This window comes from Amblyomma maculatum, chromosome 10 (assembly GCF_055883805.1).
Source record: "Amblyomma maculatum isolate TAMU_Amacu chromosome 10, ASM5588380v1, whole genome shotgun sequence".
Taxonomy (NCBI): Eukaryota; Metazoa; Arthropoda; class Arachnida; order Ixodida; family Ixodidae; genus Amblyomma; species Amblyomma maculatum.
This window is the reverse complement of record NC_139353.1, coordinates 115,279,086-115,301,048: the sequence shown is the minus strand read 5'-3', so window position 1 is coordinate 115,301,048 and position 21,963 is coordinate 115,279,086. Positions and strand designations below refer to the sequence as shown.

At 43.9% G+C, this 21,963-nt stretch overlaps 2 protein-coding genes and 1 long non-coding RNA gene across 3 annotated transcripts in view; 1 reads left to right on the top strand and 2 right to left on the bottom strand.

The window, feature by feature from the left end:
* LOC146177295 (uncharacterized) overlaps nucleotides 1-11,017 on the bottom strand; it is a 41,996-nt gene extending 30,979 nt beyond the window's left edge. The window contains exons 1-3 of the mRNA XM_084581513.1: nucleotides 9,608-11,017; nucleotides 7,382-8,533; nucleotides 1,753-1,826 (exon numbers count right to left, since the gene is read on the bottom strand). Coding sequence (XP_084437639.1) covers nucleotides 1,753-1,826; nucleotides 7,382-8,533; nucleotides 9,608-10,319 — 1,938 coding nt within the window. The 5' untranslated portion in view covers nucleotides 10,320-11,017. The remainder of the gene's footprint in view (nucleotides 1-1,752; nucleotides 1,827-7,381; nucleotides 8,534-9,607) is intronic.
* A 1,528-nt stretch (nucleotides 11,018-12,545) lies between these two features.
* Nucleotides 12,546-14,318, bottom strand: LOC146177294 (uncharacterized). The gene is made up of 2 exons (XR_014701298.1): nucleotides 13,882-14,318; nucleotides 12,546-12,682 (listed from the first exon to the last, which is right to left on the bottom strand). It is a non-coding gene; the product is annotated as an uncharacterized LOC146177294 (long non-coding RNA).
* Nucleotides 14,319-16,710: 2,392 nt separating this feature from the next.
* The window catches only part of LOC146177293 (uncharacterized), a 29,183-nt gene continuing 23,930 nt past the window's right edge, over nucleotides 16,711-21,963 (top strand). Inside the window, exons 1-2 of the mRNA XM_084580420.1 lie at nucleotides 16,711-16,970; nucleotides 19,258-19,341. Of these exons, the coding sequence (XP_084436546.1) occupies nucleotides 19,320-19,341 (22 nt within the window). The 5' untranslated portion in view covers nucleotides 16,711-16,970; nucleotides 19,258-19,319. The remainder of the gene's footprint in view (nucleotides 16,971-19,257; nucleotides 19,342-21,963) is intronic.

Below are 21,963 nucleotides of genomic sequence, written 5' to 3'. Positions count from 1 at the left end.
CGCGCAGCATTTGATTGCCATAAAAGAGGTAAGTATTGCCGATCGTTCGGCAGCGTTGGATTCGCCGGGCGAATATCGCGTGTCGGCACCCTACTGCGGCAGTACCTGTCGATACGACCGAAAACGATTCCTGGCGAAATAAAAAAATCGTCCTCGTGACTTCTGCTCTTCTGTGCCTTTCTCTGTACAATTAATATGGCTCCACGCACTTGGCGAATGATTTATAAAAATAGGTGGTCACTTAGCAGCATTCTTTAAGGGCCTGTAAATTGTATGGCGTAAGTTAGCGTGGTGTAAACAAAGTAGTAGTTTCTTTAAAGTATATACTGTTTCATTGTCATTTTTTTTCTCAAAGAAATAATTTCAAATAGGTAATTGGGCCGAATAATTAATACCTTTGTCATATATATAACGCGGAAAATAGCATAGGCGAGTCTGAACATCTCCGAGTTTGTTTCACTGGGCTTGCGCTCACACTATACTTTAGAACATTAGTTACAGAAAAAATATATAAACACAAAGCCAGAGTTCCTCAATACTTTTTTTCTGGTCACGAAACTCCCGCCAAAGTTTAATATAGGGTCAGCGCTGGCCGCTAGGGGCGCAGTTGAGCACCGAAGGGCATGCATTCGCTGTGGGTTCTGGAGGTGACCGTCATATTTAGTTTTATTTGCCCCTATAAGTTCAAATTGTCTCGTCATTCTCGTATTAGTTAACGTACGGTAGTGCTCCCCATTAGGCAATTGCACGAGAGACGATGACAACGCTAATAATATAAGCGGAACAGACGCCAGGCGTGAAACTAACTGCACAGAATAGAAACTGTTGTGAATGAAATTGATAACGCTGCGGCACACTTAGCCCCACTCTGACCCCACTAAACGAGCCGCACCACCATTTACTTGTTTCCTGCCTATACGCTGCTCTGTCCGATCGGCAGCTTGCAGCACGCAAGCAAAAACGCCACCTAAGTTCCTGTTGAACACGTCGCGCGTGATGGCTACGCTAAGGTTGAGTAACAGATCATCGTTACCCGGTATCGATTGGTAGACCAGTAGCGAATCCATTTTTTGTGCTTCATTTGCCTTTGTCGCTCTATGGTGATGGCCACTGGCGTGCCGATGTCAGGCTACAGTGCCACGATATCGTCATAGAGAAAGACATTGGTAAACAGTGGACCCTCCCAGAGGGCCCATTTAACTGTAGCGCACCAAACCGCCGGCGGCTACTACCTCCGGTCTTGCTGAACGCGACGCTATTTGAATGGTTGTATGCACTGCGCCCGTCCCTGCCCTTTTGGCGCATTATTTTGGTTTTACGTGGTCTGCTATGGCTTCCTTTATTTTCAGCATGTTTAACAACACGGAAAATCAATTCCCAGTTCTCTAATCTGGCCATCAACGCAGCTGCGCCACAGCCTTTGCAAAACAGTATTGCAGAAAAGACGCCAAGGGTTTTGTGAAATGAATATCTATTTTGCTGCATATAAAACACATAAGAGATGCAACAGATGTAGGCGGATCCATTGACCAAAGTTCACACACATTAGGCGATGTGCACAGTCCAGAAAAATAAAAATACACAAAGCGAGAAACAGCACTTAGGTATAGACAAAAATAGCATAACGTTGATTTCCGAAATAAGGCAAATGATATGTAACAAAACAGGCATTATACATAAAATAAACAGTCCCAGTTGCAACTACTTTAGCAAGGGTAACTTGTATTGTTCAGGGAAGAGAGGAGCACTGACGCTCGGGGGAAGGCAACACCGCTCACTCGTCACATCTTCCGTGCTTCGGCTGCAGTCCATGGGTACGTGCAGTGCTGTTGGAAAAGGAATGAACATGAGGCAGAAGGTTGCAATGAAATGTAAGGCCACTGCATCGCGCACACATATGTGCATGTGGGTGCGTACTTAAGACTTGGTGAGCAGCAGTTATGGTCAAGAACAGAAAAGCTGCCATTCGTAAAATTGATACAAAAGCTACTCTTGCAACGTAGAGGTTAGGTAATGCAGGCTAACCGAACCTATCTGAAAATACATTTCGACAGTGAGTGAAATAACAGCCACCAAACTAACAATATTCCTCTAAAGCACGGAACAGCTAAAGCAATGAAGCTTGCAGCATAAAACATTTCTCACTTTAACTTTGTTTCGGTAAATGCAACGCCACACCACGCAAAACTAGCCGTTCGCAAAACCGCGGCCTGGCCTCGCCGCGGCCGGCGAGCACGCCATGTTGGCTTGCCCTTCATACGCGACTTTGTGAAGCGCAGACCACCATGCTGAGCTAAACTGCCCGAAATGCCTCCAAGTTTGACAAGAATGAAACATATCTCACCTTGCGGTTGCCATGTAAACGCGACACCACGCAAAACCGCGTCACGCAATGGCCCGTCGCCGCGGCCAGCACGCCTTGTCAAGCCTGTTAGCTTGCCCTTCACGCGCGACTTTTTGAAGCGCAGTCACCGCCGTACTGAGCTAAACTGCCTGAAATACTGCGCAGTTTGACAAGAAAGTCAAGAATTGAACATTTCTTAGCTTACCATCGCCCATGTTAAACGCAACACTTAAAGAACTAGCCGTTCGGCAAACAGCGTCAGGCCTGGCCGCAGCGGACGGCTAATACGCAATGTTGGCACAACGGCGGGCCTTGATGCCTTCACATGCCACTTTGTCCAGCGTGCTGAGGTAAACTGTTCGAAATGCAGCTCAGTTTCGCAGGAACACCACATATGAAACCTCGACGCGGTTGGAAACTGCCGGATCCTCACGAACAGAGCCTGAACTTCTATATGCCTGAACAGCCGGCGCGCCTGTTCACGAGCTGCGAAACTTAAATGCCACCAGCCGGCGGGGTCGTGGTAAACTGCTTCAATGCAGCGTAGTTCAGCAAAAAACGTTGCTCACCTTGACGTCGTTCCAAACTGCAGTCGTTCCGCGTAGCAGCCCAAGAGACATAAAAATATGCGGTCTGTGCCGCACAGACCCGGCGAGCCACGAGCAGACAACCACACGCTCTTTCGACAACTTTCTGTTGTCTGCTCCGGCGGGCCACCGCTGCCAAGGTATATGTACTAGGTAGCGAAGGCTCCATAGACGCCCATACGTACAAAACATGACGGCTCATGGGCTCCAGCGAACAATACAAATTGGGGAGGCCATGACATCAAAAGCGTCACGCTCACGTTCACTTTGACGCGAATTTTAAACAAGCTTTTTTTTTTTTTTAAACCGCCGCATTGCATTGACGAGCGTGCATCTTTTGAAGGTTGTTGCCTTTCAGCGCGCGCCACCCGATCGAAACGCACGATAGACGCACGATAGAATTTTCTGTCGTATTTATGTCGCGCGACACATTTTTTTGTCGCGCGACAAAAGTTCTTGTAGTGCGTTGAGTCGCGCGACAGAAGGTTCTATCGCGAGTTCAGTCGCGCGACAAAGACACGTCTGGGGGGTTGTGTCGCACGACATACATATACCCTGTCCTTTGCCGTGCGACAAAGGCGCCTGTCGCAGGCTTTGTCGCGCGACCGACTTTTGTCGCAAGTACTGTCGTGCGACAGAGAGAGTCGGGCCGCGCGACAGAGAGGCGCATGCCTCGACAAATTGTCTGTCGTGGGTTCAGTCGCGCGACAGAGGTGCCTGTCGTCGTTTTGTCGCAGGACGGTATACCATCCTGCGACAGAGTCGTGCCGCTCAGCTGCCTGTCGCGAATTGCAGTCACGCGCCTGCGCGCGACAGAAGTTTTTCATGGGTGCAGTCATGCGACAGATTTTTCGTGTGCGTTCTGTCGCGGTGCGGCAGATTCCTTTCACCTCAACGGGACTGCGCGATATAGCTCAAATTCATCAATAAATTGTCTCAGTTTAAAAACTATATATTAAAAACAAATGGTCCTAAAATTTGTGCGCTTAACAATCAACAGTTAAGAGCCAATCGATGACATACTGTTTACAATTGGTAGTGAGATCAGTGAAGTGGTAAGGGAAGGCAGGAGGTAATGACTGAAGATCTGGGCCATAACTATATAGAATGAGAAGGCGGCATTTGACAGGTTTTCTGAGATCATATATGAATGACAATATATACCCCTCAAGACCAGGTGTTCCCCTGTGGGGCAGGAACCCGTGGAAGTGGGTAATAAAGAGAGTTACAGGGACCATGTAGTAAGCTGTGTAGATAGGAAATTATTAAGCGCAACATTATTCCATAGGAAGAGAGCAGGGAACTTTTGAGAACAAATGCTGATTACTGGCACAATATTTTTACACAATTAATAGTCAAACTGATGAATAATCAGGCCTGTATGTGGCTTAATTGTAATGCAAAAGCAAGATAACAGATGCCATAAGTATAATGGATTGTTACAATAAGAGAATTAAGGCAAGTTCTACAGGGTGCAGAAGAAATATCAAGGGCCAGCTGTGATTAAGAAGTGTGCAGGGTCAAGGTGGCATGTGCTTGGCACCTGATGGCATTACCTGGACAAATATGGGAGGTCTTTGTCCTAAAGTAACCATATTCAGGATAACATATATGCAATAACAAAGGTTGTACCTTGGCATATATATATTGCTGTCAAAGATTTCTTTTTGCTTGCATGCTTAATTTGCGAGCTTCTAGATAGCTAGCTAAAGAAAATTAAAGCAGCCTACATGCTTTATGTATGTGCAGTAATGAGCAAAAGTGGTATACACTCAGTTGGTGGGGAAGCTCGATAAATCTACCTTGCAATGACATATTACAATAGCTATCTGGGATAGGGACAATTGTGGCACTGCCCCATTTCATCGACATGCATGTGTCATTTTCTCTGTGCCTGTCGGTGTTGCTAGATGGCTTTTCGATGGAGGTTTGCAGAGCTCCACCACTGGTTAGGTGTTGTATACCACTTTTGCTCATGGCTGTACATCCTAGATTGCACAGTAAAAGAGAAAACAGGTCGGTTTGCATGAACTATAGCCTTCCCATTATCAGAGACCCATGTCACCATGGCAATCTATGCTTTTTAAAATGAGAAGCTTAACTATGAAGTAATGAGAAGCATAGAAGTAGGCACAGAAATTATTTATTGGGGTTATTCAGTAACACGCTAAAATGAAAGCATGCACTGCAGCCAAATTGAGGAGTTCAAAAATTGAGTAGTACAGTAATACAAACTACAGCCCAATTGCAAAAAAAAAGGAAATAGTGTTGAGCATATAATAAGAGCGCTGGGTGATCATATTTCGAGGCAATTGAAGTAACATGTACAGTAAGTACAGTAATACAAACTACAACCCAATTGCAAAAAAAAAAAGAAATAGTGTTGAGCATATAATAAGAGCACTGGGTGATCATATTTCGAGGCAATTGAAGTAACGTGTACAGTAAGGCATGGACAGATTCCTGTACTGGGGTACACTGCTAGATCACATCTTTGTAGACAGATTGTTGATCAGTAAATGACTCTAGTTAACAACAAATGACAGTTCACATAAAACTGCAAAACCAAAGTGATACATACTCAACAATATATACATGTAGCAAAAAGCACAAGAAATTAGCAATAAGTAAAAACTATAAAAAGCACTTATATTTCAAAATAACAAACTAATAAAGAAACAGTACAAAATGTCAATTACATATGAAGATAAATGAGAGAAGGGAATGATAAGAATTTACTGTAGTCAACAATTTTGCAAGTCTGGAGAAAAGCTAGGACGTCAACAGAAAATAGACAAGGAAACAAAAGAGAAATAGGTCCTTTAACATGGACACTTCATTGGTACTGCTGGACATAAATGAACAGGTGAGCTGCTCATACCTCTCTGCATGCTTCCAAGTTCAGAGAAAAGTATGCATGATTTGAGAGAAATTCTCCAGCAGGTATGTTACCTCACATTCACAAAAGAAAGAAAAAAACTGTCTCAATAGCAGTGTTATGTACTTCTTATAAACAGTAAAATGTATGTTTAAGTCACAATTATTGGAGTAATAATATAATATGCTGAAATGGGTGTGGTTTCATCATTACGGCCTCGTTGGTCTGCAACACACTTGATCATTAGATGGTTTATGTCAAATTCCACAAATGCTGCTTTCAGAATCTTCAGCAACACCGAACATTGGAGAGTCGATAATCCATTGCTAAACAGCAAACAGGACAAAACAGCAGCACATTTGCACGAAGCAGTTCATCTGTAAACTGGAATATAGTTTCATATATGCAGCAGAAAATATAAAGAGCTCTAAAAAAGTTAAATATACATCAGTAAACAAGTACTTTAACCCGAATGATTAATCTTTAACCTAAGGTAATGTTGAACAGCCGTTTGCATTAGGTAGCAAAGCAACACTAATCCATAGAAACTATCCCGGCAACTCTCTTAATATGGCCCTCGAAAAAGCAAGCACTTTAAACCACAACGATGTGCTATTGAAACGACCAAAGACCAACACTGAATGCCAGCCTTATTTTGTAACTAAATACTTCAATGCCCTTCCAGACATAAACAATATTCTGCGGAAATACCATCCCATATACTAATGTGTAATGAACACCTGAAGAAAATATTTCCAGAGGCACCAAGGGTAACATACAAACATAACGCAAACCTCAGAGATATTCTAGTACATTCTAAACTCGAAAACAAGCATTCAATACAGGCACACCCTTGCTCTCGACCTAGATGTAAGACATGCAGTCACATACAAAAAGACACATGGTTAAAAGTAATGCAAGTGATTTCACTTTTCACATAAAATCAGGCTTTAACTGCACATCTTCAAACGTTATCTACCTTCTAGAATGCTCCTTCTGTCATAAACAGTACATCGGAGAGACAGGGCAACCAATGAACGTAAGGCTTAATGAACATCGAGCAGATACAGGCAAAAACCTCCCGAAAGCAGTTTCCAAGCATTTCAATCGGAAAGACCATCAGTTCGAAGAAATTAAATTATATGATCTCCAGTCAGGCTTTAAACCTGCAAGAGACATAAAATATAGAGAAGACGTTTCGGAGCCCCTACGGGTTCCTTAATCACAGTGAGGTGGACAAGGCGAGGGAATGAAAAAAAAAAATTCCATTCCCTCACCTTTCCGCCTCATTGAGATCAAGGAACCCGTAGAGGTTCCGAAACATCTTTTTTTCATGTTGGCTTGGTCAGTGACTGCAATTCCTTTTACTCTAGGAATTTTTAAGCTCTACTTTCCCCTTCAGGCTGTCATAATTACCACGGCACTGAAATCCATCTGGCATTCAATCTATTTTATAATTATTTGCAATAACACAAACATATGAAACATTCTCTATCTGAAGGAACACACACTGGGTGACGACATCATCAGGTGAGAATAGCTGAAGATTTCGATTTGGAGGAGGACGCTTACAAAGGTGCATGTACTTGACATTTTGGAACACTGGCTCACAGATCACCAATTCTTGGCAAACAAGTGCAACCTTTCGGACATCTACAGTGAAGGAACATATGTCTATTACAAGGCAATAAACACCACTCTGCATCTTCAGACAATGAGAGGAAGTTTTCTGTGCTCGAGTGTATTGAGTGCTGTGAATTGCAATGCCATTAATTTCCACTCGTGCATAATGCATCATAGCAGGTACTTGCCCATATTCAGAGACAAACATCTCAGCCACAGTCTCTTCTAGAGGAACTGACCTCAATGAAGCTCCGAGCACATGGGTACCGGTCCCTCTTATGGCACGGGTCTTTATCATTCTATTTTTTCTTTCTAAAAGATGTAATGAGAGCTCCACAAATCTGTTTGTATTCCTCAGCCAAGTCTTCATTATACAACGTTCTGCGACCTGCAGAGGCACACCTTGTGCAGCAGTCACATGCTTCAATAGCTGCCCGTTTCCATTCTCAAATGGAAATGTGGAGATCCCCCATAAAGGCCCCAACATTTCAACACTTTTTGAAAGATGTAACAGCTGATGCACATTGAATGTTGCACTGCTTTGTCCATACAGTACCACTACTCTATTAACAAACAATGAAAGAAGCTGGTCTGCTTCAATTAAATCTACATCACTGACACATGTCTGGATCAGAAGGAAAATGCCTTGGCACAATAAAGAAAAATGATGCAGATACTTGTCAGGAATCAAATCCTTTAAACAAGGAAGAGCATAATATAGCATCCAGTACAGCCATTCGGTCGCCTTCCAATTCTTGCGCTCACCAATTGGCCTAGGCAAGCGGCAGAATATAATTGGAGGCTTAAGTTGCTGAATTCGGCTCTCAAGCTCCTGAATATGTCTACCAATGTAAAAAGGTTTACCAACAGCAGTTAGCCACACCTCAGTCAGCTGCTGTGCAACTCCCTCTAGCACACAATGCATATAGTCGGGTGGCAAACTCCACACAAGGTTAAATCCTTGGAGGCCCATGAGAGGAGAAGGCCCTTTAACCCCATGCACAAGCTGGCGCTTACTGTGGGCATCCTGCATGTCTTGAACCATGTTGGTGTGGGTGCGTGGCAATGCCGACTGGCTGCCTGGAAGGTACCGAATAGTTCCTGCGAAAGATAAAGCATGAGTATTTTACAACAGTTATATTATGATGAAAAAATAGTGAAAATAACCACAAAGAAATAAAGGCAAATTAGCTTTCATTTTTATATGTACATGTTCACTCCGTGCTACACTTAAATGCACAGCAACCAGTCCGATTTCCAGCCTTAGCCAGGTTATATTTCGGTAAAAGTTGCTAAATTGAAATATGCACATTCAAACATCCAAATAAATGCACTAACAGCAATTAATAGATGATTTCCTATATGAAGCAACTGCTAAGAATCAATGGGGGAACAAATTCTTTTAAGTCATGTAGTGCCCTAGAGGTGTTTTGTAAAGTACACACAGTGGGATATCAGAACAGGAACTGTGAGCAGCCAGTGTCTGTGAGGGTTTAATTTGATGAAGCTGTACCATATGTAGCACATGCGACTTTTCAGTAACCTTGGACATGAAAATAAAAACACTATGGGCAAAACTGATATTGCAGTAACAGCAATGTCATACAGCACCGTATCGGGGTTCAAAATGCTATACTTATACAATTAAATGTCAACAGTGAACATTAGGTACCAGGATGGGATAAATGTAGTTACTGTTGACAAAGGCCTATCTACTTCATCCCATTCCTGGATTGCCATGCTGGTCAGTGCCAGCATTTCTTTGCATGACGAAATAAGGTAGGACATCCAAAAGCCATGACATGAATGATGGTGTGTTTATTAGAGCATCCATTCACACTTCCAGGCTACTAAGAAAGTTTATCAGATGACGCATGCCATACAACCAAATGCAGGCTCATAACACTACCAATATAGGTGGTGAAGAGAACAGTACAAAACCAGGTGCCATGGTGTCAAACAGTGTGTCCGTAGTAACAGAAATGGCTGCCAATGAATTTATTGCAGGTGTCCGACTTCCATGCATTATACCTGTCACATTTATACACTGTACTAATAAAAAAATCTTGTCCATATGTGCATCGAACAAAATAATGAAGTCAGCTGGTTGTCTACTTTCACAGGAGTTTGCAAATAAATCACAATGCAAAGTGAACATCATGCAAAATGGCTTACCATCAACAGCTGTTCCTTTGTGAAGGCACCAGGAGCACCCGAAATATCCATTAAATTGCTTCATATTCAGCAGCGTTGCTCTGGCAGGCGAGTCGACGCAGCAGCATGCCACAGCCACCCTAGACTGCACAGTTTCGTTGCCATGCCTCCACACTATGGTGCCAATTTCGTTGAATGCCTTCACAAATGCTTTCATAAATAAATATTGAGGAGGATGAGTTTTGGCAAACCACAGTGCTCCTACAATTACATTCTGGAAGCGAGCATTAAATGTCAGTTCATTAATAAGTAGCTGAACTGGCCACACGCTTGCTTTACTTGATTTGAACACTGGTGATCCATCGGTATTTATGGTGACTGTCATGTCACTCCACTTCGCTTTTACTCTGTTTCTTATGCTCCGGTAAAGCCGCCCGTCTGTAATGTCTGCAAACATTCCAGGTGCAGTTGAGGCCATCCCTTTCAAGCGTTCGAATAGTGCCATGGAGCAGTTTGACACAGCATTGTAGATTTGTTCCTTCAGGTCGAAAATAAGAAAGAAACTGCCTTTCGCTGTCAGCCACCGCACCGTTCTCGTAACACTGCAGCGCTTGCATGTGAATGTGTCAGTTCGTTCTTTTCTACTTTTTCTGCCAAAGTACTCGAAGCAATCCTGGCAAAAGAAGTGCACCTGAAGCGAGTCCAGTTCGGTCTCCCACAGCTTCCGAAACATGTGCGTGGAGTCGGGCACAACATCACACCCACAAAGAGTGTTGATCAGCTTCAAGAGCCCTTCGACCTGTGCCCAGGAGAGACCCGCATGCACGATGTAGGTCAAAACAAGAAGAATGGCCTGTGCTTTATTGATGGAGAGGTTCGGCAAGGATTCACTTGAACATTTTTCGAAGTATTCTTTCAATTCCTCATCACGCTTGCTGAATGATGCTGACGCGTCTTCGCACGGACGGCTGTCTTTGTTTCCCGTGTCATGCTTAACGAATGACGATTCGTATCCGGGATGCCCGTCTTCGCTGTCTTCGCCTACCTCAGAAAACGTCCTCGTCTCATGTTCGTTCGCCTCGCCTTGGCAGTCGAAATAATCTTCGTCGTGCTCACTGAAAGATGCTGACTCGCCGCCGTTCGGAGGGCCGTCGTCGCCATCCTCGCCGTCTGGCGCAGACTCGTCTCCGCTCGAAAGGCCGTCGTCGCCATCCTCGCCGTGTGGCGCAGACTCGTCTCCGCTCGAAGGGCCGTCATCGCCATCCTCGCCGTGTGGCGCAGACTCGTCTCCGCTCGGAGGACCGTGTTCGCCACCCTCACTCAGCGAGGTTAACTCGTGAACGTTTGCAGGGCTGTTCGAACTTCTGCTAGAGTGAGCAACGTCCGGCTCGTCGTCTCCTGACACACTACCACTCAGATCGCTAGCTTCAGCTCGCTTTAGCTCTTGGTACCGCAGCGTCTGCCTGGGTAAATCTCCCGGCTGCCCAGGCTCCAGGTAGCGGCGGTAACGTTTAGCTCGAGGAGGACTCATCACAGTACCTACTTCATCAATGAACCCGATGACTTCAGAAAACACGACGTTAAAATATATTGTGCACGAGATTCCCAGCACCTCAGGCTCCGCTCGGAACAAAGAGGAAAAAAACTGGGAAGTAGAAATCAGTAGAGGCGCGAGCAGAGAAAGGAAGGTATTGGATTGGATTGAAAAACATTTGTTGTCAGCAATGAGCGATTTGTGGGCGCTTCAAGTCCGGCTTCAAGTCCGTCCTTTAGGTAACTCTTTCGCATACAAAATCCTGTTTTATTCGCATTGGAAATAAAGCTGGCTTACGGAAAGCTCCCACTATAAATTTTATGATAGATAATACCCCGATTCCTCAGGCACAAACCGTTCGCATTCTTGGTCTTCTTCATTCCTCTGGGACTGGCACCCCGTGGCTGAGGGTCATATCAGTAAGACCGCTCACGCTACTCTAGGTCTGATTCGTCGCATAGCTATGCGATCTGGCGGCGCGCGTGCTCACACGGCCCGCCAGCTTGTTCGCTCTGTCCTCCAGCCGCGTATAATTTACCAGGCACAGTTTTAACGTCTCACCCGCAGACAGTGGGACTCCCTTGAGACCATCAATCGTGAGGCTATGCGTGCAATAACATATCTTCCCCGCCTAACACCCATACTATAGAGGCACTATACCCATACCAGTACTTCAGGAGTACGCCCAGCTAAATACGCTCACTGAACTCGTTGATCAGCGGATGGCAAACAGAGCTCGCAAACAGTCTTTACAGCTACACCATTTAAAGACACTACCTCGATCCATGGTCGTACTGCCAGCTCACGGACAATCGCCCCATTGCTCCCGTCGGTATCATCCGCACATCTGCCTGAAGGGTGCATATTATATACCGATGCATCACATACTGCAGAGCGAGGAGTTACTTCTGTGTACAGTCCCTCTCATCCGCATCTCACCACTCAGGTGACATGTACCGCGGATACGTGCACTCGTCTGGCACTGGAACTTCAAGCCATTTACAATGCCATACATTCCCTTCCGCCAGTTCCTACATTCAATGCAGTTCATCTTTACACAGACTCTCTCACTGCCTTTAAACAGCTTAAGGGCGTTCGACGCACATTCCAAATAACACAGTCCATATACACTTGCCCTGTTCAAACCCAGGTGAAAATATTCTGCTGGTTTCCTGCTGGGATCCTGCTGGTTCCAGCAGTGCTGGTTTATTAGCACGTTCCCAGCAGCTGCTGGAACCAGCAGCTGCTGGGACCAGTAGCTGCTGGGACCAGCGGGTATTGGAACCATTGGCTGCTAGGTTTCAACCGAGGGCTGCATATAGTCAGAATTTGGTGGATTGGTTCTCCGGGGGCTTGTCAGCCTACGAGAATTTGGTGCAGTGACTGCCTTGGACTGCACAAAGAAAATAAAGGCAACAGCAGAGGTCATGACTCATAGTTTAATTTTATTTTCCATGCCCATATACATTCTGCAATCTGCATGGACACATTTTCCCTTCGAGACTGTGGTACTGCAGCAGGTGTGCTCCAGCTCCAACTCAGATGGTGCCATATGAAGGTAGCTGCATGAAAAAAAAAGACCCGAAAAATATGCTACCAAAACCATGCTACTGCACATAAAAGATGAATAATGGAAATTGAAAGCATCTACTTAAGAACCACATATTTGGTGCAAATCCACAAGAGAACTGGTCAAGTGTGATGCAAACCACGTTTAGAGAAAACTTTCAATGAACAGCGCTTCTACTAATGTGTGGGTGGCTAGCTTTTGCATGTGCCTGTGCAGACTGCACCAATGCCCGCACGCCCCCATGGTGTTTCATTCATTCAACCATGAGAATGCCACTCCTAGGAAAGTGTCTGCATTGCTTTAGGCAGATGCCACGTAACAACTGGTGCGGTATTACCAGAAAGGTTAGATGAAATGAGGGGCTCGTTATGATACAATTTAAAGGAGCGAAGTCCAAGGTAAATATTGGGGATAATTTGTCTTTTTAGGTTTGTTGTCGACGTTGACAAGAATGAGTGTTAAGATGATTTAGGGAGAAAGAATATTAAATGAAAAGTGGAAGGAAAAAAAATGCCGCTTTTCATTTTATATTATTTCTCCCTAAATCATCATAAGACTCATTCTTGTCAATATCAACAACAAACCTAAAAAAAAAATTATCCCCAAAGTTTACATTGGACTCGTAGACTGTTCGCTCCTTTAAATTAAATCAGAGAGGTTAGAAGTATACCCATTGCTAGCCAGACATGACTGTTTAGCGGCATATTCTTTTAATCTTGTTTGGTATGCCACTCAAGTCATACACCCATACCCTGCAAATGGATTGACATGGAAAGATAGTCTAGTTAGTCTATTTGCAACGAACCGTATCGAATATTTGTTAACTTGCACAGTGTGTTAACTTGCGATTAGACGTTCTTTGAATCCTTGTCTGTTCACCATTGTTCGTACAAAGCGGAAAACAATCGGGTGACAAAGATATTTTACTTGCCGAAAATAGCACCAATGATACTTCGGCAAAATGATATGGCCTATTTTAAACTAGGGACGACAAAATTACCAGCTCACTTCGATAGTCACTCGACTAGTAAGCGGCTCTCATCACTGCCGAACTGCGCTGGCAGCGGTGCGCGCTTGAGTCACTGTTCTTTTCCTCCGTGCCTATAATAAGCTCTCGCAAATCCACTAGACGTTACACAACGCGAGGACTACCAAAAAAAAAAATGAAATGAGATGCACTTTTTTACTTACCAAACACACGCAGGTCCTAGGCCTTGCAGATGTCGCATCACATTTCTCAGTCTTGACAGAAGTTGTCACACCACCTTGACCGGTTCAAACTTACGTAGATGTTTCAGATAAAATGTCTTAAATAATTCATACTGACGACGACGTTTAAATATTGTAAAAAGCACAAAATACTCCTCCATTCGCAAACACGAGCCAGCACAAAACAGCTCACTACGTAAATGTCTGAACTTCGGAACGGCTTCTTTTGGCTTGTTGAGCGTCAACCGGAGACTGGTTACGATAGTGTCGTAAGCGCTCAAAATGCGCGTTTGTCAAACGTTACGAACAAATACTCCTGAAATATTTCAAATTGTGCTAATATTACTATTTGTATACCCTCTTACACGTAATTGCATTTGCTCTGCTCTGATCGTTGCACCAGATCGTTCGAAGGCGCGTCGTCTGCTACGCTAGCAGATAATGAAGGTGACAGCGGTAACAGCCTCATGCATTACGGCGTGATAAACAGAATTGTAAAAATCAAATAACATTTTTTGCACCTTTGATGTTTGCAATAGCTCATAGCGGCATACCACTGCGGCTAACGACCGAAAAAGAAAAAAAAAAAAAAGCTTAGCTTCTTTAAAAAGGTGTCTTTCGCAGATACGGTGATATTTTGATCACGGAGCAGAAACATGGTGTAAAAACGGGTATATACTTTCCGTGCTGCGTTTTTGTAGAATGAATGAGCTCGCGATAGGGGAATGCAACAAGTTCTCACGTGCGTAAATGAACTTCATTACATGCGTTTGTAAACTTGGGTGGGTTACTTGCTGGTTCCAGTAGCATTCCAGGAGGGAACCAGCAAAATTCTAAAACCAGCAAAGAAAACCAGCAAGCACCCTGCTGGAACCAGCAAAGCCAGCAGGTTGCCTGCTGAGACCAGTAGACGTACACTGCTGGAACCAGCACAGCCAGCAGGTCGCCTGCTGGGACCAGTGAAAAACCAGCAGGTCGCCTGCTGGGACCAGTGGAAAACCAGCAAGCACCCTGCTGGAACCAGTACAACCAGCAAAAATCCAGCAGGCAACCTGCTGGTTCCAGCACAAACGAGCAGCTTCCAGCAAGAAACCACAGAAAATTTCCACCTGGGAAGTGCCCATGTCCTGTGCGCATACACTGGATTCGCGGCCATGCTCGCGATTCACATAATATTCAAGCGGATGCTATGATGCTCATAAACACATCAGGCGATCTACCACCTTCCCCTCTTCCCCCAGATCCGTTCCTGTCCCACGTTTCCGATTCGCAAGTTCTGCGCCAGCGAACACGCGCTCTCATTCCTCCGTGTTCGCACCCTCTCCCCCGTAGTCTTACTCGGCAGAAGGAGGTAACAGTGCGCCGGATCCGGGCAGGGGCGGCTCTGACCCCAACTGTTCGACATCGATGGCGGGAAAACGATCTACCAGTGACTGACAAGTGCCCTCATAATGACACTCCACCTGATGTCTGCGATGTGCGTCACTTTTGGACGAGTCCATCAACGACTCACATTAGGCAACGGATAATCATGAAGGTGGGCCTGCGGTGGAATCGCGATTGTGATTATGAGAAATGGACAATGGACAATCGCTACACTGCCAACCTTCTCGAATACATAAGCGCAACTGGACTTCACTCCTTTTAACTTTCTATCTCCTGCATCCCATTCCCCGTTTCTCAACTTATGCCTTGTGGCAAACTTTTCAAAAAAAAAAAAAAAGTCCGTTGCTTTCAGCGACCTTTTGAGCCCCCTCAGTAGCCCGAACTTGCGTTAACGGGTCTGAGCTGGCCAGTATAAGCCTACCACCGCTCAAAAGAAGGGACTGGTAGTAGGTCTGCTGGTGGCGGCGCTTTTTTGCAGCTCCATAATGATCGTATCCTGCTATTTCACCGCAGTGTTTACAATTTGGATTGTGTTGTGCTGGGTACATGTGCGCTAATTTAGAAGGGCTGAAGAAGGCACGCGTCTGGAGCCGACGCCAGATTACTTCCTGCCTTTTGTCGTTTCTTGTCTGGTGGAGGATATATCCGCCTTTCTAGCTTAAAGTGATTAGTGCAGTCATAAAATAAGATTAGTGCATCTCTCGAGAAATTGGGCGAATCAACCTGGCTCACTGCTCGGCTGACATAACCTCGAGCTATACTGTGAGCCAACTTGTTTCCTGTGTTCCCCGTGTCCGTTCGTTATGCATTGCGGGTGAAAGGAGCCAAAAGCATTTTACGCAAATAGCTTTAACTTGCTAGGTTGGAACCACATATTTTGGACAACTTTTAATTTATTTATTTGTTTTTTTTTTTTTTTTTGCTGGAATAGAAGAACATTTTCAGTGTTTAAACTGTTCGGATATTTGGGGCATTTCGCGAACTGCTTGAGTGCACACTGCTGATTATCTGCTGCGTGTTTTTTGTACTGTTTCCAAGGCGGCAAACTAAAATGTCCAAACAAGAAAAAAAGTCATGTCAAATGTCCAACGCATTACTTGAGAGTGCTTGAGAAGCATGGAATAAGTTTGTCTCCATAGTGTTTTGTTTTCCCTCTAGGTAGGGAGGTTTTCCTTGTTTTGGCTTTCTGCCATAACCAAGCCCTAACTAGCCACAGACATATCCGTACCTGAATCCGTCTTCGTGTTTTATGTTTTTACCGCCTCGGGCACTTCTGGCACCGCCATAGTTTGCTGTTGTTTTATTGTCGTGCGAGGTAATTTTTGTCAAGGAAATGCTCGTTCTCATTCAATACGACGGAGAGGATAAAAAGTACGTTGTCACAGACGACGATGTCAGAGGTTTTAAACCGAATGATATTGAGGATTTCGAGCGTGGGAAGCTGTACGATGTGTTCTGGGAAGGAGACGAACACACTCGAGGAGGATATTACAAGGCGCGGCTAATTCACATGACGGGTAAGTGTACGATGCTTTGAAGCGTTCCTGAACATTGTCTTAACATCCCTTAGTTATTATTGTATGTTGAAAATCGCAGAGACAGAAGAAGAAATGAAAACCTGGCGCGCTAACCGCCGTATGGCAGCGCGCAAGAGTTCGGGAAGCGCGGGCCCACCACAAAAGAAGGTCTGATTTTTTTTTAATTTCTTACGGAGCTTCATGCATTTAGCTTGCAGGAGTCAGTAAATCAATTATCGCCGAACCTGTGGAGTTTTTAACAGTTACAGTGGGGTCATATTTCACAGGTCATAATTAACTTTTGAGGTGTGCATCCTATTGCAAGGAAATATGCCTGCACGTAGTCCACGCCTTGTCCGTTGATACTTTACGTGTGATATTGGCCGTAGTGAGGTTATAATTCTGTTCTACTAACAAACATATATCGAACCGGGCAAAAAGCACGGGTTAACCATCCTTTGAAAACACGGTAACACCCTTGCTATGAAAATTCATGCAATAAGAAAATTCAAGCAGCGCAGTTCAATGCAGAGTGTGCAGCTGAATAATTGTGAAACTCGTTTTGTTCTCAGCACTGAAGTAAGGCACAGTCTTGTATTTTCGACTGTAGCACATGACAAAACAAATGTTAGGAGAAACATATTAAGCTTGTCAAGCCGATTAAGTGAACCAGTACGAGAGTTGTACCTCACTAGCGAGTACAACATCATGCTTTTAAGTATGGAAGTGAGGGAAGGAAATTATGGTCATATTTTGACTATGAATAAACTTATAGAGCAGCAGTGGGACTGCCACATGAAGACGTGAGGTGGAAAAACTACTAATTTTGCTCCCATACAGCCAAGCATTTTAAATTGCAGTAAGCTCCATCTATAGCAATTACTTAGTGTTGTCGTCTTCCCATTATTTCACTTTTTCTCCTCTGGGTACCTTCACTCACACTGGTTAAACTAAACAGGTGAGTTGGTGATACATTTTAAGGGCAACAGCATAAGAGAAGTGAACAGGAAAAGAGAAATCACAGGATAAGTGCTCATCCTGTGCTTCTTCTTTCCTCTGTCTTTCACACTGTCGCCCTTAAAATTTCATAACAGTATCATGTGGATGTCGAGCAACTGGCGATACAGCACTCTGTGGCAAAGCAGAGTGCAGAAAGAGGCAGCAATCACTTTGCATGCATATGCAGTCATGGACGAAAATTTACGGGATGCAGATTTACAGAAACAAAATTCGCTTCTATGTTGCTTCACCAGCCGGTCACATCGCATTACTCAAGCAGACGTAAAATGCATGTCTGTTCATCTCATTCATATGCTGTGCCTGACAGCACCGCTATAACTTCTTCTTCACGCGCCATCTCACAAACTTCTGTCGATCACTGTGCAATGTCAAAAGCAGGTGAGATAGGTATCTTATTTAATGGCTAAAGAACATCATTGCTAAGCCAACAGACAGGCAGCCACCTACCCTTCTCATTTTGCATCGCCTTGAGAATAACTGTTTCGAGAAGCATACTCCTGAAACAGCGGGGCAAATCCAACAGACCCCATTTCAGGGGACCACTGACATCTAATTTGCAAGCTTCTTTCTATTTCAGCCGAAACTAAATTCCAAACATAAAGTTTCAGCAAAGAGAGCAGCCGAGGATGAAGTGCTCAAAGGAGCAATGTCGGAGAGAAGTGTGGATGGCGGGGAGACCAGCACGGTCACCAGGCATCAAATAGAGATGCAGAAACTTCAGACTGAAGTTGAATCGCTTCAGCAGGAAAACAAGCGTCTGTCAAGCCTGAATGAAGCCCTGCAAAGGGCTTTATGCTCAAAAATTTTTGACAAAGGTATACCAATAATTTAGGCTGCAAATGCTTGCGTGTTGTAACGTCCTATCAAAGTCTTTGATTACTTTTCCTCTAGTTTCTGTCTGCTGCTTCACGTGTGCTATCATTAGGGTCACTAAGTGCTCTGTAGAAGCAAAAGTTTTTTTTTTTGTATTGGAGAAACTAAAACGGAAATGGAATTGATTTTCTGCCTCAACTGCTTATCATTGCTAGGATCTGCACTATGCAAGAACTGCATTCAAAAGCTGCTTGCAAGATGTATCTAGGTCGCATGAAAATTTGCTGTGCAACATCAGATTGTGCTATCATAGCCATTTATTCTGTTCATTACTGCAAAACTGAGAAAAGCAAGAATTGTTTCATAGTTTTTGAGGTCAACAGATAGCATCTCTTGCTTGTTGGGCCTAGTATGTTCTGTAAACGTGCTTCTCTTTCAGTTACCTGTGTCTGTGATGTCCGTGCATTTTAATCTTCCTTCTTTTGCTAGCTCCTCCTTCCTCTTCAATAGCATGATCAATGTATTGGCCCAAGAGTAAAACATTTGCTGCATCTTTCATTTTCTGAAAATCGCTATTCTTTTTTCCTCCATTTTAACTTCTCGTTGAATGCTTTCATATCAGAATGTTGCCGAGAAAGCGTTGTCAGCACCCATCTGCTGCCTAAGGGTGCGCCACCAGCTAACATGCATGGAGCCAACAGAGCGAGTAAGTGAGCAGATGCATCTGAGCAATTGTTGGTAATACAAATATGGAATAACTGTTACTTGTTTACAAGGCATTGGTTTGTTACTTGAGCTGAGCTTGGTTGCACATTATTGTCGTTGGCCGGGTGAGGCCAATGCTATACTGCCAAAACTGTGCAACAGTGGTGTCATATAGTGCATGTTTAGGATGAAAGTGGCCAGTTGTTGATTATGTTCACTGTAATTCGATCAGGCTGTTTTAATTTCAATGCAAGGCACCCACATTGACCAAAAGCGTTAAAAAAAAATCCTGGCAGTAATGAAAATATTTTCTCATGCTGCAAAAATTAACACTACACTGTCAGGAAAACAAAGATGTATAATTTTAATTTGCTAAAGAAAGTATAAAATAAACAGAGGTGCTATGCATTCATGAAACCTTAGCATTATTGTATGAAGAACTGAACAAGGGTAAATGGGGTACGCCTCAGTTTGCAGATGAGCCAACGTTTCGACAAGTGGACTTGTCTTCGTCTGGGCAAAGCGATCATCACTGGCAGGGGTTTAAATATGCTTTTTCTTCCGAAGAAGAAAAGCTGGGGAGGAGAAAGTGGGTGCGAAGAAAATGGATCATGAAGTGAAAGAAAAAAAAATCTTCAGTATATATTTATCAGCCTGGAACCAGGGATTCTGTGGTCTGCAAAACAAGTACAAGCCGCAGTAACAGGAAACACTACAATACCAGGTAGATTATTAGTCACAACTTAACCAGGTTTGGTGCAGATACACCTTACAAAGAGACAGGCTATGCAAAGGGTCCTGATAAGGCATATATCTAAGGGGGACAATTCTTAAAACTTTCTGCAAAGGGGGCGGGGAGTACAAAGTCACAGGATAATAACCGCACAGAGAACCGCAACTGACATGAAAAAAAAAATGTTTGAGGACGAATGCAAGCAGGAAATGATAAGAGGGAAATGTGTTTAGAGGAATATGTAAGGTTATGCTATTGCGGAAGGGAATAGAGTGTGCATGCGTTGTGATTAAACTGTACAATTAACGCTATGTGGGATTGTTTTCCCGAATAGTTATGATGCAGAGGGAATATACCTAAGGGATTCTAACGCTCCCTTAGATATATTTATTCCTGCTGGTTCCAATGTTCTAAATTTATGAATTAGATATGCCTCTCTGTATTTTCGGTCTTGCAGATTTAAAGCCGGACTGGAGAATAATTAATTTAATTTCTTCGAACTTATGGTCTTTCTGATTGAAATGCTGGAAAACTGCTTTCGGGAGGTATTTGCCTACCTCCCGGTGTCCATTAAGCCGTATGTTCATTGGTTGCCCTGTCTCTCCGATGTACTGTTTATGACAGAAGGAGCAGTCTAAAAGGTAGATAGCATTTGAAGATGTGCAGTTACAGCCTGATTTTATGTGAAAAGTAAAATCGCTTGCAATACTTGTAACCGTGGTGTCTTTTTGTATATGACTACACATCTTATATCTAGGTCGAGAGCAAGGGTGTGGTTGTGTTTGATGCTTGTTGTCGAGTTTAGAATGTACTAGAATATCTCTGAGGTTTGCGTTACGCTTGTATGTTACCTTTGGTGCTTCCGGAAATATTTTCTTGAGGCGTTCATTACAGGTTAGCATGAAATGGTATTTCCGCAGAATATTGTTTATGTTTGGGAGGGCATTGGAGCATTTAGTTACAAAAGAAGGCTGGCATTCAGTGTTGGCCTTTGGTCGTTTCGTGAGCACATTGCTGCGGTTTAATGTGCTTGCTTTCTAGAAGGCCATATTAAGAGAGTTACAGGGATAGTATCTAGATTAGTGTTGCTTTCAATGAATGTAGTTCGTTTAGGTAGTCACTATCATCGCTACATAGTCTTCTAAGCCGTGTCACCTGTCCTACAAATATTCCTTGCTTACAATGTCTCGAATGATCACTCGTGAACTCTAGGTATTGTTACTTATCCGTTGGCTTTCTGTACGAAGAAGTTTTAAGTTTTTCATTTTCCACTGACACCGTGGTGTCGAGAAAGTAGACTTTTAATTGCGACGACCGCCAAGTGAATTTAATGCTAGTGTGATGATTATTAAGATGATTTTTTTGGTCAGTTGTGGTTCACTGTGCGGTTATTACCCTGCGACTTCGTACTCCCCCCTTCCCCTACTTTTTAAGAATTGTCCCCCTAGATATATGCCTTATCAGGGCCCTTTGCATAGCCTGTCCCTTTGTAAGGTGTATCTGCGCCAAACCTGCTTAAGTGGTGACTAATAATCTACCTGGTATTGTAGTGTTTCCTGTTACTGCCGCTTGTACTTGTTTTGCAGACCACAGAATCCCTGGTTCCAGGCTGATAAATACATACTGAAGATTTTTTTTTCTTTTTTCTTTCACTTCATCACCCATTTTCTTCGCACCCACTTTCCCCTCCCCAGCTTTTCTTCTTCGGAAGCAAAAGTGTATTTAAACGCCTGCCAGTTGATCGCTTTGCCCAGAGGAAGACAAGTCCACTTGTCGAAACATCGGCTCACCTGCGAACTGAGGCGTACCCTATTTACCCTTGTTCAGTTCTTCGTACCGTGCAAACCATCTTCTTCCTTTCGTTCTACCTGGATGCTTAGCATTATTGAT